At 39.7% G+C, this 15,174-nt stretch overlaps 1 protein-coding gene across 1 annotated transcript; it reads left to right on the top strand.

The window, feature by feature from the left end:
* The first annotated feature begins 3,207 nt into the window (after positions 1-3,207).
* On the top strand, positions 3,208-14,258 carry LOC140938120 (uncharacterized). The gene is made up of 6 exons (XM_073387647.1): positions 3,208-3,526; positions 5,173-5,322; positions 5,873-6,404; positions 11,064-11,383; positions 13,023-13,172; positions 13,723-14,258. Exons 1-6 carry the CDS (start codon positions 3,208-3,210, stop codon positions 14,256-14,258), a joined length of 2,007 nt encoding a protein of 668 aa, XP_073243748.1.
* Positions 14,259-15,174: the final 916 nt, after the last annotated feature.

Raw genomic sequence — 15,174 nt, 5'->3', positions numbered from 1 at the left:
AATAAAACTCATTTTCGCAAGAAAAGTTTTGCGTTTAACCTCGTTTTGAAAGTGAGAGTTTCTGGAACTCGAAAATGGCTTAATCAACTGAGAGCTGTCAGATGTCCTTTTGAAATGTGACCGTAAGACAAAACGTACCATGCACACAGGGACCCTGTTCGCAGAGAACTGTTTCTTTCCTGATAGTGCATATGATTGCATAATTTATTGAGAACATTTCGTGCTCCGTGTGCTGTGTGTGCCCTTGGTGCCCGACCAACATTTCTTTTAGTGGAACCGAAGTGTCGAATGTTATCGCAGAAAACTATTAAACTGAACTGGCTTTGTATCAATTGGCTACTGTTGCCAGGAAAACGCAATTTTACATGCAAACCCCAGGCCAAGTATGGATTAAGTCAAGACAACACAACTGACTGATAAAGTAGTGAAGTTTCATTCTTGGTTTGGTACCGATTTAGACGACGTTTAGCTTTTGAAGAGATGCTGATGCAGAAGGAGAATTAAGAAGACAATTGATTATAGGTAAGTAATAGCAATGAGCTCTTTCTAGACACTTAACCAAAAATGAAGATAAACGATTTAAAACGATAGTTTTAGATTAATGGATGAGTACTTTAAAAAAAATACACCGCACAGACATGACTTGTTTTTCGCGATGAAATTATTTGGAGATAGGATTATGAGAAAAAGAATAACAAACTTGAGTGAGCATATTTGTCTCTGCTGGGTGCTTTTATATTCCGTTTCAAAAGATTGGAAGACTATCTACAAATTTTATTCAGTCCAGGACAAAATTTACACCATCTCAGCGAAGAAGCTGCAAGAATTTCTTTTCCTGCTGACTCCACTAAGATGGTGTATTAAATCATAAAGGATCCTCTTGTCCACCATCTCTTCCTACATCATGCTTATTTTCCGGCGGATGTTCATCCGTTTCTAAGCAGTTATTTCTCTTTTTTAATCTACTAATTTTCTACCTGGCTCTGTCCTACGACTCTTACAGGTATCTGGAATAGTGCCCAACAAGTGCAAATTATAAGTTGTATCAATTCTGACAGGTTATTTCGCAAAGAATAATTTTGTTATTGTTTTTTGGTTATTGTTGTTATTTTTTGTTATTATATGTTTATGTTATTGAACTTGTCCAAGACATACATTAAGCCGTACAATTTCAGCATATCTCACCCTGTCAAAAGCTTTGTCTTTGCGGTAGAGTTTGCGCAATCATGATAATGTATGATTCAATATGACCTGCTACAATTCCCCAGGGCAACCCCAGGGATATGGCTAGCTCTTCTGGCCCGTGGAAGGGGAATTGTTTACAGCGTTCTGTCCCGGGGGTAGGGGGCGGGGCAAATCAAAAACAGGCTTCTTAAGAAACTTTCCTATTCTTTTCTGTCCGGTGGCCTTTCTTTCTAGAAAGCGCTTAAGTTGTTTTCTTTGGTTTTCTTTTCATTTTCAGAATTCATGTTTACACTATATTTATTATACATGTATTGTCCTTCTTTCAATAAATTCTTGAAAACGTTTACTGAAAAGTTATACTCAAAAACGTCTCAGTTTTGCTAATGGCAATGTTTATAAAAGTTCTAGTCCAAAACGTCTCGTTTTACTATTGTAGGGAAATTAATTTTGCCCTCTTTAAGTTGTACTCAAAACAACGTATGTGAGGTCGATCAGGAGCCCCCGGGGGTGGGGAGGGATATTCCACCAAGAAAGAAATAAATAAAAATTCCCAGGGGTATGCCCTGGGGGTATCATGCATAACCATATCACTCCCGGACTAGGTGTAGAAGTCTTGTAGGGTGTTTTTAACTTTCAGTAAACTTTTAAGTCTGCAGAGAAAATCCTATGGTGTGAACATTGAAATAAAAAACCTCGCTGTCGTTACTTTCACGTTTAACTAATTTAAAGTAGTACTGTTTATTATTTACTTCTGAGTATGTGGATGACTAAGTTATGGTGTGACTATTCAAATGAAACCTCTTCAGTAGTGCTTTCACATGGTGCTATTTATTTAGTTTGTAGTTCCCAGCTTTTTGAGGCTTTAGAGGAAATCCTATGGTGTGACCATTGAAGTAAAACTTCTGCCTTTGGCAATACTTTCACATGGCCTGTTTTTGAGCATTTTTCACTGAAAAAAAGAGGAATTTGAACATTTTCGTGAAAGGTTAAGATACGATCATTAGCATGGACGGTAACACTTGGCTTTCTTGCATGTGATTGAGAAACAGGAACACTGTTAGCTACTGTTCCTGGTCAATTTTACTGCTCTTCAGTGCTTATGTATCGGTCAAATCGAAGCTTCAACATGCCCCCCCCCCCCCGGGCAACCCCCCGGGCATTTGACTTTTTTGAAAATTATTGTTCAAATTCCCCCCTACCCGGGCCAAAATGCCGTTCAAATGCCCCACACTAGGGTCCATTCAGGTGATCAAATGCCCCCACCCCGGGGACATTTCACAGGCACAAAAATGACAGAAGGAAGGCTGAAACACCTTCAGTGGTCGAACAAAATATTTATAAATATAACAAAAACTGAGAAACACTGTTAGCGTATTTACTACGAACAAAAGTCTCGAGCAAAGCGGTGGAAATCGCTGCTACAAGGTCACTGAATGCTCAGCTTTTTTCGTCATGCAACATACAAAGCGTTCTATAAAAAAGATCCCACCTATTGAGATTACTACATCATGACCATCTCACTGACATGCATCATCGTTCACCTTGTTAATTAACATACTTGCAGTAGGTCAAAGTAGTTGACCTGAGCTTTTTATCTTATTTTATTTAATGTTGTTGTATTGAATCGCTGATATAGGTATTGTCTTTCATTGTAAACACAACAATAAAATACATTCATACATTCAAAGCCTGAATCCAATATTAAAAATTTTAAAATTTAAATACTTCAAATACGGCACAAAGCTTGTTTAAGATTTTACATGGAATCGAAGGTGCAGTTCAAATTCCCCACCCCTAAAGCATTGGGATCAAATTCCCCACCCCCTGGAAGACTCTGATAATCAAATTCCCTCCTCCCCGGGACGGCAAAGGTGTCAAATGCCCGGGGTATGCCCGGGGGGGGGGGCATATTGAAGCTTCGATTTGACCGATACATTAGTTTTGCCTATCTTTAATTCAAGCAGCATGGTTTCAACAATTTTTAAAAGGGAATTCTTCAAGTAACGTTTTTTTTTAACCAGGATGGATGGTGTCTTTTTTGCCGTGCTGTTATTCTTGGTCCACCCCGCAGCAGCTGTTTCTACCAATGAGCCTCGTAATGGTGCTTGTCGTGATAACAGAGAAGAATTTGGTTTTGCGTTAATTGGTCATGACTATAAATCCTTCCACGCTGACAATTTTGGTCGCTGCTTTTTTAAGTGTAGTATTGATGAAATATGCCAAAGCGCAACGTTTCTCTGGAACAGTAAAGAATGTAAAATGAAGAACGAAACAAAGAGATCAAGACCAGCAGATTTTGTGGAAAATTCAGCTGCTACGTACATGGAAAATTCTTTCCGAGGTATGATGTGTCTTGTATAATGAAGAACTACTAGAGCTAGTTTTAACTGAGAAAGTGATAAAAAAAAAACCCGGAAAACTTTGCTATGAACTACGGCAGTGGTTAAAACTTTAACGTAATTCCCTTGTTTTAAACTGCGCTTTACTTAGTGCGCATAACTGAGTTCAAAGGTGGCGGTGATTTTCACTTGTGGCCAAAAAAGAGGTAACTAATGCCCCGTTTGCAGTCCCAATGCTTTTAATAGCGATTTTGAAGACTCTAAGTTTGTCTTGAAACTTGCCCCTGTCTCATTGCGGATATGCGCAAAACGATCATTTGAAGCCGAAATTGTCCCTTTGTTGTCGTTTTGCGATGAAACGAGGACGGTGAGCCCCATTTTTATTTGTAGTTTTTACTCGTCATGGCTATACAAAAAATATATATTAAGGAGAAAAAGATCTGGGCAGTAGAAGTTGTGTTTTTCAAGTTAGATATGAATGACGCAAAACTCGGCATTTAGAGCCACAGATAAACAAACGGGCTCTAGGTTTTAATAAATTCTTAATTTTCAATATATAATGAGAATTTTTGTCGGTCGTTCAAGTTTCCGCATTTGGAGCGCAACTAGGAAAAAACACTCAGAACTACGCGCACACAGGGCGAAAAACAAGCACGGTGACCACATCTTTTTATTGCAGGTTTTGAATGCCTTTATATGGCTGACAATTCAGTGCCAAATTTGACGAAAATCTGCATAGTACATCCTCTTCTCACCTTAAGGTGGCCGGCGCGTACCTCGTCCAATTATGATATGAGAAATAAATTTCAAAGAACCTTTTTTGTCGGTGAATAATTCAGTCTAATTACTTTGCAATCTGTTAAAGGACACTTCACGCAAGTCAAGATTCAAGTGTGAATCGTAGTCCAACTATACCGAATATAACTGGGATACTAAATAAACCTCTCATAGCCTTTACGACTGGCTGCAGTGCTCAACCGGTATTTCACCGGATATAAATTGGAAAAAAAATTCAGATACACCGACTCGGCGCCCCAGCAGCCCGGGGGAGATACTTTAGGAATTTCTGGGTGGGAATGTGCCGCTGGGACCCTGGAACCCTTAATCTATACCAGGGCTAGTTCAGCTAAATTTTGCTACCCTATACTGAGTAAACTCCCCAAATCCCCCCCAATCCTAAAGTAGCTGTTTCCCTAGTCTAGATAAAATCTTCAACCAACTGATCAGTTTCCTGAAAAATGATACCCTATTCTAGACCCAAATATATGTTCTGATTTATATACCCTATCCTAGAGTAAACTGCTTGAAAACCATACCCTTCACAGCGGCACATACCTATATAGCCCATATATGGCAGTACCCCCCCCCCCCCTCCCCCGGGCTCAGCAGTTGAGTGCAAGTTTTGCCCTGTTTTCGAGATGTCATTTTAATTTTGTGAATAACATCTCAAATGGTACAACTCATTCTTCTTTACGTGTAATCAAGCAGTATCACTGGAAACACTTTCTTTAGGAGCGTTTTTTTTCTTCAAATGGTACGCGGCGCTCAAGATCCAAAGCGACGTTAACTGTCTATTGTCACTGAATGCAACAGCGAACTATCTCATGTTGTTCAGCCGAAATATAATTTGATCATTGTTTTGTCGCAGCAAAGAAAGGTTCTAAGGCTTTGGTGCCAGGAACTTCCTGTAAAGACATCTCGGAAAGTGGTGACGCTCAGGGGGATGGTGAGTACTGGATTGACCCAACAGCCTCAGGGGACCCCTTTAGAGTGTATTGTGACATGGTTACTGATGGAGGTAAGTTAAAATCACTCCCTTCCTTTCAAACCAGTTGATTAGCATTTAAAGAACAGGGAACTCGTTTTACACGAAACGGGGCAGCGTCGAGTGACATAAAGAATGTGAAATGTCAGACTTTCCAGCTAGTAGTCCCAAGGCATAATACAGTGTACTTAACACGATATATTGGACATCAATTGGACATCCATGTTATGGTCAATTGACAGCTGTTAAGAAAGAGCATCCGCTGACCAGAGACGCATGACTGTATCGCGTGTTCAGATGTAAAGTTTCGAGTTTTTCTCCGAAAGCCACATCGAGCTATAATTTTTTGACATAACTTAAAGTTTATGCTCTTTCTATATTCAGAGGTTTTATTTCATTAGCTTTATGAGTTAATGATCAGCATACGTTAATGGGCCAAAAAAATGTATACAAAGATTCCCCTATAAGCCTGTCTAAAATACTATGATAACAAGGGTTCCTTCTCGGTCTTGCGGAAACCATACTTTTCATAATTCCATATTTTCTATCATTCCATCAATTTCCTTCATATTTTTTTACTTAGGTGGATGGCTTCTTCTTACTCAGTACATAGAGGGAAACCCCTCTCTTCTAGTTCAATTGGACTCCTACAGACAAATCCTTCCCAAGTACACTATCAACGAGCATTACTTACTACGAAGCGGCTTTAATCAACTTAAACAGGACATGGGCTTCAGTCAGATACGGTTTTACTGTTTTAAGAAGACGATTGGCCGTGTGTTTCACATCATGACTAGCAACGATTCCATGGGAAATGACGTGGTGACGTTTTTTACAACTTCCAACGATTTACCTCAAGCTTGTGGTTCTTTTTGGCGCCTTCCAGATGACAACTCATCTCTGGCTGTCAATTGTCACCAATGGGGGTACCCTAAAAAAAATAAATGGGGCCACAAGTCACAAGGCTTGACAAGTGATCGCCTCTATAGAAAGCCAATGGTATGGGCAAACACACGCTTCTTTCGCTTTACATTGGGTGGCGGAATCGCTTGTGACGACTATGGCTTGTCGGAAAATGTCGGCAGCCATGGTGATAAGTGGCAGATTTTTGTGAGGTAGTACTTGCGGTTAGCACGGGACAAGGCTCTGCGGTGGGGGAAAAAGGCAAAAAAAGGATTGAAACAGCTAAAAGTAATAATAATAATTAATAAAAAACAACAGTGAGCGAAGCAAGCCGAGCGGTGGACTGGGGAGGGGAAAGGGCTACTGCTCGGCTCGCTTCGCTTTTTCTTGCTCTGTGCGGGTTCTGTTCTCACCCTATTTCCAGACGTTGTATATTCTTCATAAAATGTTAAATGATGGTCAACCAACTAGAATCCCTTCTTAGTTATTCTGTGTGTCTCGTTACTGGATTGTTGTTGCTTGTAATGTTGAGGCGCTATCCTGTCTGACGATATATACGCAGAGTTCAGAAGTTGGTTCTGTAAGTTAAGGAGTGGGTCACGGATTAGTCTGTAAGAATCACCTTACATCAGGAGCCCAAAGTTACAGTGATCGATTACCTGGAGCTATCAACGGTACAGTGGAACCCCGTTATTGCGACCACCATTGGGCCAAAAAATCCTGGTCGTAATAACGAGGTGGTCGCATTAACGGGGTCTTCAAAATAATAAAATGACTCAATGGTTTTTACGTTTGGTTTGAAAGAACATGGCCGTAATAACGAGGTGGTCTTATAAACGGGGTGGTTGTAAGGCGGGGTTCCACTGTACTTGCATGTAATAAACGCGGGGATGCGGAAATTTGGCTAAACTGTTATGGCTCCTAACAATTTCAAGTGTTCTCACACCCCCGGGCATTTGTTAGCTCCCACGGCGTGGCTGGTGTACCTTGGAGTCACTTAACTACAGCTGGAAACAAGTGAGGAGTGCCTGATCTTAGCTTATGTAGACCCGGATCAGGAAAAATCTTGAATACTAATAATAATACTAATAATATAACACCAATAGACCAAGAATTTTAGGTGATAATTCGTAATGACGAAACGGTGTTTTCACGTTCGGGCAAAAGAAACGTAATCGTAATACCGAGGGGTTGTTAGTATAACGGGATAACCATAAGGCGGGGAAGCACTGGGCACTAGGGATATACATTACAGATTCAGTATCAAGTTATGAGGTAAGGCCGGAATAAGGGCATCAAAACGTTCATAAGTATCAATTAGGGCTGAACTGAAAGGATTAAAAACAGAAGAAAGGAGAGGAAAAGAGAAAGAAGGCAATTTTTATCGGAAATGATGTTATTCTATCTTTTATTTGGATATCCGTCGGAGTAAGAACAGTTATTGGAGCAAACCAAACCACAAACAGTGGAATATCACTAACTAATAATTTTATTTCTTGCAAATAAACTTTTAACGGTGGCAATTTTGTAATTTTTTTTTTTTTTTGCATATCCACTATTATTAAGAGGAGAGTACTGTTGGTATTCAGAAGTGGAACAGAAGTTAATGGAGGGGAACGTGGTGCATGAAACAATTTGGCAATAACCCAACATGATAATCACAAGCCATTAACAACGATGAGCACAGTACTCTAGGAAATTGCCCACCCACCTGCCCCTCACCAAACCCAACATTTTGCTCTTAGTACGAAGTAAGGGTTAACGTTGGTTTGGGGGAGGGGTAGGTGGGCATCTTAAACTGAACCTTAGATCACGACAAAACTCGCAAGTAATAACCCTGTCACGTTTGTCACACACGAGCGTTTTGCCGTCCTCTTCTTGCTGCCGTCCTGCTGCGTAAACTGACTATTGCTGTCACACTGAAGAATCCATTTTCGTATTTTAGTTTCTTTCGTCGTAATGAATCCAACGAATCTGTAATCAAGAATGTAATCTTGGATTCTCCCAAACAACCACACTCTTAGCCTGGAATACGCCACTTTAGAAACGAGAAGGGAACTGCAGCCGAAATGCGCCCCCAATTGTTCCCGGGATCGTTACTAAGGACGTGCTGCTCAGCTATTGGCCAATTTTTTTCCCTGTCGCTAGTAACACTCCCACAAGTCTCAGCGAAAGTTAACTCGACCCAGCGTCCTTCTCGTTTCTAGAATGGGAATGGTAACGATGTCATGTGAAAAGAGGGAAACACATTCTAGGATATGATGAGGGTTTCAGATCTCCAACGATGAAGTAGCATCATGAAGTAAAGTTACTACCAAAAAAAACCGTTCATATTGAAATTCTGAGGAGTTAATTTTTTGTGATCTAGTAATAAGGCCTTCGAGGATTGTTATTCAGAGAGAAAGAGACAGATCTATCTTTTGCATCGAGAATATAAAGAGAATAGTGGGTAATCAAGGAGAAAGACACTGCGAAATAAAACTCATTTTCACAAGAAAAGTTAAGCACTTAGCCTCGTTTTGAAAGTAAGGGTTAATCAACTGAGAGCTATCAGATGTCATTTTGAAATGTGACCGTAATTAAGAGATAACGTAACATGCACACAGAGTACTCAACCAACAGTACTCAATAAAATATCTAGGTATTATGATAGATTCTAATTTATCTTGGAAAAGTCAAGTAAGCTATATTGCTAAAAAGATTAAGCGAAATATCGGGATTCTTTCTAAACTTCGTTGTTATGTGAATTCAGATATTCTGGTTGAACTATATTATGCCTTAATATATCCCTTCTTAACCTATGGTTTAATTTCTTGGATTAACACCTATACTTCAACTACAAAAGAGAGCAACGCGAGTGATGACTTCCTCTAAATTTAATGAGCATTTGAGTCGAATTTTCAAACGCTTAAATATTGTTAAACTGCATGACCGTGTCTTTCTTAATATCGCAGTCTTTATGTATAAATTTCACAATACACGTCTACCAGCTGCGTTTGATTCTTTCTTCACACAAGTCAATAAAAGACATAACTATAATACAAGAAGTGCCTCGAATATATTCTATACTTTACCTAAAGTAAGAACATTGTATGGAATATTCAACATAAGATTTACAGTGTAAGGGCCCCCAAATTAAAGTATGGATCTCAATTAGTGAAAATTTGAAAACCTGTTCTATTTCAAACTTCAAGGAATCAGTAAAAAGCGATCTTGTCAAAGATTATTAGTTACCTGTATTCTTATTAGCAGTTGTGTTGTTTCCCAAATTACCTGTAAATTAGTCTTTTGTTAAATTCTGTCACCTTTTCAAGTTCTTCTTATATTAATGTTTTGAATTCATTTATAAATTTAACTATTTAAGACTTCCTTCGATTTCATAGCGTGGAAATAGGGTTTTTCCTCTTCTCTCTTTTTTTTCTTTTTCTGTCTATGTGTGTATTGGTGCTTCAGTTTACTTGCTGACCTGTAATTTAATTTTCTTGAATGCTGATGTCAACTGGCTGCCTGGCTTCTCTAGCCCCCGTGGTTATACCAGGCAGCTGGTACTCTAATTTTTACTTTTAATATTTTCATTGTTGTAATTTATTGTTGAGCAAGGGTGAGTACAAATAAAAATAAAGATTGTTGTTAAAGATTGTTAATGTTCGCAGAGAACTGTTTCTTTCCTTATAAGGCAAATGAGTGCATAATTTATTGAGAACATTCCGTGCTCCGTGTGCTGTGTGTGCCCTCGGTGCCCGATCCACGTCACTTTAAGTGGAACCGAAGTGTCGAATGTTATCGTAGAAAATTATTAAACTGAACAGGCTTTGTATCAATTTGCTGCTGTTGCCAGGAAAACGCAATTTTACATGCAAACCCCAGGCCAAGTATGGATCAAATCAAGACAACATAACTGATAAAGTGAAGTTTCATTCTTGGTTTGGCACCGATTTAGACGACGTTTAGCTTTTGAAGAGAAGCTGATGCAGAAGGAGAATTAAGAAGACAATTGATTATAGGTAAGTAATAGCAATGTGCTCTCTTTGGACATTTACACCAAAAATGAAGACAAACGATTTAATAACAACTATATTTCGATTAATGGATGAGCACTTTTTTAAAAAAAATGCACTGTATTGACAAAACCTGTTTTTGTCTATGAAATTGTTTGGAGACAGGACTATAAGACAAAGAATAACAAAATTGAGTGAGTATATTTCTTTCTGTTGGGCGTTTTTATATACCGTTTGAAAAGATTGGAAGACCACCAAGAAAGAAAGAAATCCAAATTCCCTGGGTTATGCCCTGGGGGGATCATGCATAACCATATCACCCCCGGAGTAGGTGTGGAGGTCTTGCAGGGTTTTTTTAACTTTCAGTAAACTTTTAAGTCTGCAGAGAAAATCCTATGGTGTGAACATTGAAATAAAAGACCTCGTTGTCGGTACTTTCACGTTTAACTAATTTAAAGTAGTACTATTTATTATTTACTTCTGAGTATGTGGATGACTATGTTATGGTGAGACCATTCAAATGAAACCTCTTCAGTAGTACTTTCACATCGTACTACTTATTTAGTTTGTAGTTCCCAGCTTTTTGAGGCTGTAGAGGAAATCCTATGATGTGACCATTGCAGTAAAACCTCCGCCTTTGGCAATACGATTCACATGGCCTGTTTTTGAGCATTTTTCACTGAAAAAAAGAGGAATTTGCACTTGGCTTTCTTGCATGTGATTGAGAAACAGGAAAACTGTTAGTCACTGTTCCTGGTCGATTTTACTGCTCTTCAGTGCTTAGTTTTACCTATCTTTAATCCAAGCAGCATGGTTTAAACAATTTTTAAAAGGGAACTCTTAAGCTTCAAGTAACCTTTTTTTTTTAACCAGGATGGATGGTGTCTTTTTTGCCTTGCTGTTATTCTTGGTCCACCCCGCAGCAGCTGTTTCTACCGATGAGCCCCGTAATAGTGCTTGTCGTGATAACAGAGAAGAATTTGGTTTTGCGTTAATTGGTCATGACTATAAATCCTTCCACGATGACAATTTTGGTCGCTGCTTTTTTAAGTGTAGTATTGATGAAATATGCCAAAGCATAACGTTTCTCTGGAACAGTAAAGAATGTAAAATGAAGAACGAAACAAAGAGATCAAGACCAGCAGATTTTGTGGAAAATTCAGCTGCTACGTACATGGAAAATTCTTTCCGAGGTATGATGTGTCTTGTATAATGAAGTGCCACTAGAGCTAGTTTTAACCGGGAAAGTGATAAAAAAACCCCGAAAACTTTGCTACGATCTGCGGCAGTGGTTAAAACTTTCTTTGAGGTAATTCCCTTGATTTGAACAGCGCTTTACTTAGTGCGCATAACTGACTTTAAAGGTGGTGGTGATTTTCACTTGTGGCCAAAAAAGAGGTAACTAAGGCCCCGTTTGCAGTCCCAATGCTTTTAATAGCGATTTTAAAGACTCTAAGTTTGTCTTGAAACTTGCCCCTGTCTCATTGCGCAAAACGATCATTTGAAGCCGAAATTGTCCCTTGTTGCCGTTTTGCGATGAAACGAGGACGGTGAGCCCCATTTTTATTTGTAGTTTTTACTCGTCATGGCTACACAAAAAATATATATTAAGGAGAAAAAGATCTGGGCAGTAGAAGTTGTTTTTTTCAAGTTAGATATGAAAGACGCGAAACTCCGCATTTAGAGCCACAGATAAACAAACGGGCTCTAGGTTTTAATAAAATTCTTAATTTTCAATATATAATGAGAATTTTTGTCGGTCGTTCAAGTTTCCGCATTTGGAGCGCAGCTAGGAAAAAACACTTAGAACTACGGGCACACAGGGCGAAAAACAAGCACGGTGACCACACCTTTTTATTGCAGGTTTTTTATGTCCTTTATATGGCTGACAATTCAGTGCCAAATTTGACGAAAATCTGCATAGTACATCCTCTTCACCTTAAGGTGGCCAGCACGTACCTCGTCCAATTATGATCTAGGAAATAAATTTCAAAGAACCTTTTTTGTCAGTGAATAATTCAGTCTAATTATTTTGCAATCTGTTAAAGGACACTTCACGCAAGTCAAGATTCTAGTGTGAATCGTAGTCCAACTATACCGAATATAACTGGGATACTAAATAAACCTCTCATAGCCTCTACGACTGGCTGCAGGCCTCAACCGGTATTTCACCGGATATAAATTGGATAAAAAATTCAGATACACCGATTCGGCGCCCCAGCAGCCCGGGGGAGATACTTTAGGAATTTCTGGGTGGGGATGTGCCGCTGGGACCCTGGAACCCTTAATCTATACCAGAGCTAGTTCAGCTAAATTTTGCTACCCTATACTGAGTAAACTCCCCAAATCCCCCCTATCCTAAAGTAGCTGTTTTCCTAGTCTAGATAAAATCTTCAACCAACTGATCAGTTTCCTGAAAAATGATACCCTATTCTAGACCCAAATATATGTTCTGATTTATATACCCTATCCTAGAGTAAACTGCTTGAAAACCATACCCTTCACAGCGGCACATACCTATATAGCCCATATATGGCAGTACCCCCCCCCCCCCTCCCCCGGGCTCAGCAGTTCAGTGCAAGTTTTGCCCTGTTTTCGAGATGTCATTTTAATTTTGTGAATAACATCTCAAATGGTACAACTCATTCTTCTTTACGTGTAATCAAGCAGTATCACTGGAAACACTTTCTTTAGGAGCGTTTTTTTTTTCTTCAAATGGTAAGCGGCGCTCAAGATCCAAAGCGACGTTAACTGTCTATTGTCACTGAATGCAACAGCGAACTATCTCATGTTGTTCAGCCGAAATATAATTTGATCATTGTTTTGTCGCAGCAAAGAAAGGTTCTAAGGCTTTGGTGCCAGGAACTTCCCGTAAAGACATCTTGGAAAGTGGTGACGCTCAGGGGGATGGTGAGTACTGGATTGACCCAACAGCCTCAGGGGACCCCTTTAGAGTGTATTGTGACATGGTTACTGATGGAGGTAAGTTAAAATCACTCCCTTCCTTTCAAACCAGTTGATTAGCATTTAAAGAACAGGGAACTCGTTTTTCACGAAACGGGGCAGCGTCGAGTGACATAAAGAATGTGAAATGTCAGACTTTCCTGCTAGTAGTCCCAAGGCATAATACAGTGTACTTAACACGATATATTGGACATCAATTGGACATCCATGTTATGGTGAATTGACAGCTGTTAAGAAAGAGCATCCGCTGACCAGGGACGCATGACTGTATCGCGTGTTCAGATGTAAAGTTTCGAGTTTTTCTCCGAAAGCCATATCGAGCTATAATTTTTTGACATAACTTAAAGTTTATGCTCTTTCTATATTCAGAGGTTTTGTTTCATTAGCTTTATGAGTTAATGATCAGCAAACGTTAATGGGCCAAAAAAATGTATACAAAGATTCCCCTATAATCCTGTCTAAAATACTATGATAACAAGGGTTCCTTCTCGGTGTTGCGGAAACCATATTTTTCATAATTCCATATTTTCTATCATTCCATCAATTTCCTTCATATTTTTTTACTTAGGTGGATGGCTTCTTCTTACTCAGTACATAGAGGGAAACCCTTCTCTTCTAGTTCAATTGGACTCCTACAGACAAATCCTTCCCAAATACACTATCAACGAGCATTACTTACTACGAAACGGCTTTAATCAACTTAAACAGGACATGGGCTTCAGTCAGGTACGGTTTTACTGTTTTAAGAAGACGATTGGCCGTGTGTTTCACATCATGACTAGCAACGATTCCATGGGAAATGACGTGGTGAAGTTTTTTACAACTTCCAACGATTTACCTCAAGCTTGTGGTTCTTTTTGGCGCCTTCCAGATGACAACTCATCTCTGGCTGTCAATTGTCACCAATGGGGGTACCCTAAAAAAAATAAATGGGGCCACAAGTCACAAGGCTTGACAAGTGATCGCCTCTATAGAAAGCCGATGGTATGGGCAAACACACGCTTCTTTCGCTTTACATTGGGTGCCGGCATCTGTTGTGATGACTATGCCTTGTCGGAAAATGTCGGCGGCCATGGTGATAAGTGGCAAATTTTTGTGAGGTAGTACTTGCGGTTAGCATGGGACAAGGCTCTGCGGTGGGGGAAAAAGGCAAAAAAAGGATTGAAACAGCTAAAAATAATAATGATAATTAATAAAAAACAACAGTGAGCGAAGCAAGCCGAGCGGTTGACTGGGGAGGGGAAAGGGCTACTGCTCGGCTCGCTTCGCTTTTTCTTGCTCTGTGCGGATTCTGTTCTCACCCTATTTCCAGACGTTGTATATTCTTCATAATTATGTTAAATGATGGTCAGCCAACTAGAATCCCTTCGTAGTTATTTTGTTTGTCCTGTCAGCTGGGTTGTTGTTGCTTGTAATGTTGAGGCGCTATCCTGTCTGGCGATATATACGCAGAGTTCAGAAGTTGGTTCTGTAAGTTAAGGAGTGGGTCACGGATTAGTCTGTAAGAATCACCTTACATCAGGAGCCCAAAGTTACAGTGATCGATTACCTGGAGCTATCAACGGTACCTGCATGCAATAACCGCGGGGATGCGGGAATTTGGCTAAACTGTTATGGCTCCTAACAATTTCAAGTGTTCTCACACCCCCGGGCATTTGTTAGCTCCCACGGCGCGGCTGGTTTACCTTGAAGTCACATAACTACAGCTGCAAACCAGTGAGGAGTGCCTAATCTTAGCTTATGTAGACCCGGATCAGGAAAAATCTTGAATACTAATAATAATACTAATAATATAACACCAACAGACCAACAATTTTAGGTGATAATTCGTAATGACGAAACGGTGTTTTCACGTTCGGGCAAAAGAAACGTAATCGTAATACCGAGGTGTTGTCAGTATAACGGGATAACCATAAGGCGGGGAAGCACTGACCCTCTCCCCGCCCCCGGCTGGAAAATGCCTTTTGTCTCACGTAGGGATATACATTACAGATTCAGTATCAAGTTATGAGGTAAGGCC

This window comes from Porites lutea, chromosome 5 (genome assembly GCF_958299795.1).
Source record: "Porites lutea chromosome 5, jaPorLute2.1, whole genome shotgun sequence".
NCBI lineage: Eukaryota > Metazoa > Cnidaria > Anthozoa > Scleractinia > Poritidae > Porites > Porites lutea.
Note: the sequence above shows the minus strand (reverse complement) of the source record. Positions and strands in the feature narration are given on the sequence as shown.

What these genes read in the sequence shown, in the direction of transcription:
- LOC140938120 (XM_073387647.1), top strand. Translation starts at nt 3,208, where the DNA reads ATGGATGGTGTCTTTTTTGCCGTGCTGTTATTCTTGGTCCACCCCGCA. An exon ending in AAGTGGCAGATTTTTGTGAG is followed by an intron (nt 6,405 to 11,063) that starts GTAGTACTTGCG and finishes TTTTTTAACCAG; the next exon opens with GATGGATGGTGTCTTTTTTG. An exon ending in TGACATGGTTACTGATGGAG is followed by an intron (nt 13,173 to 13,722) that starts GTAAGTTAAAAT and finishes TTTTTTACTTAG; the next exon opens with GTGGATGGCTTCTTCTTACT.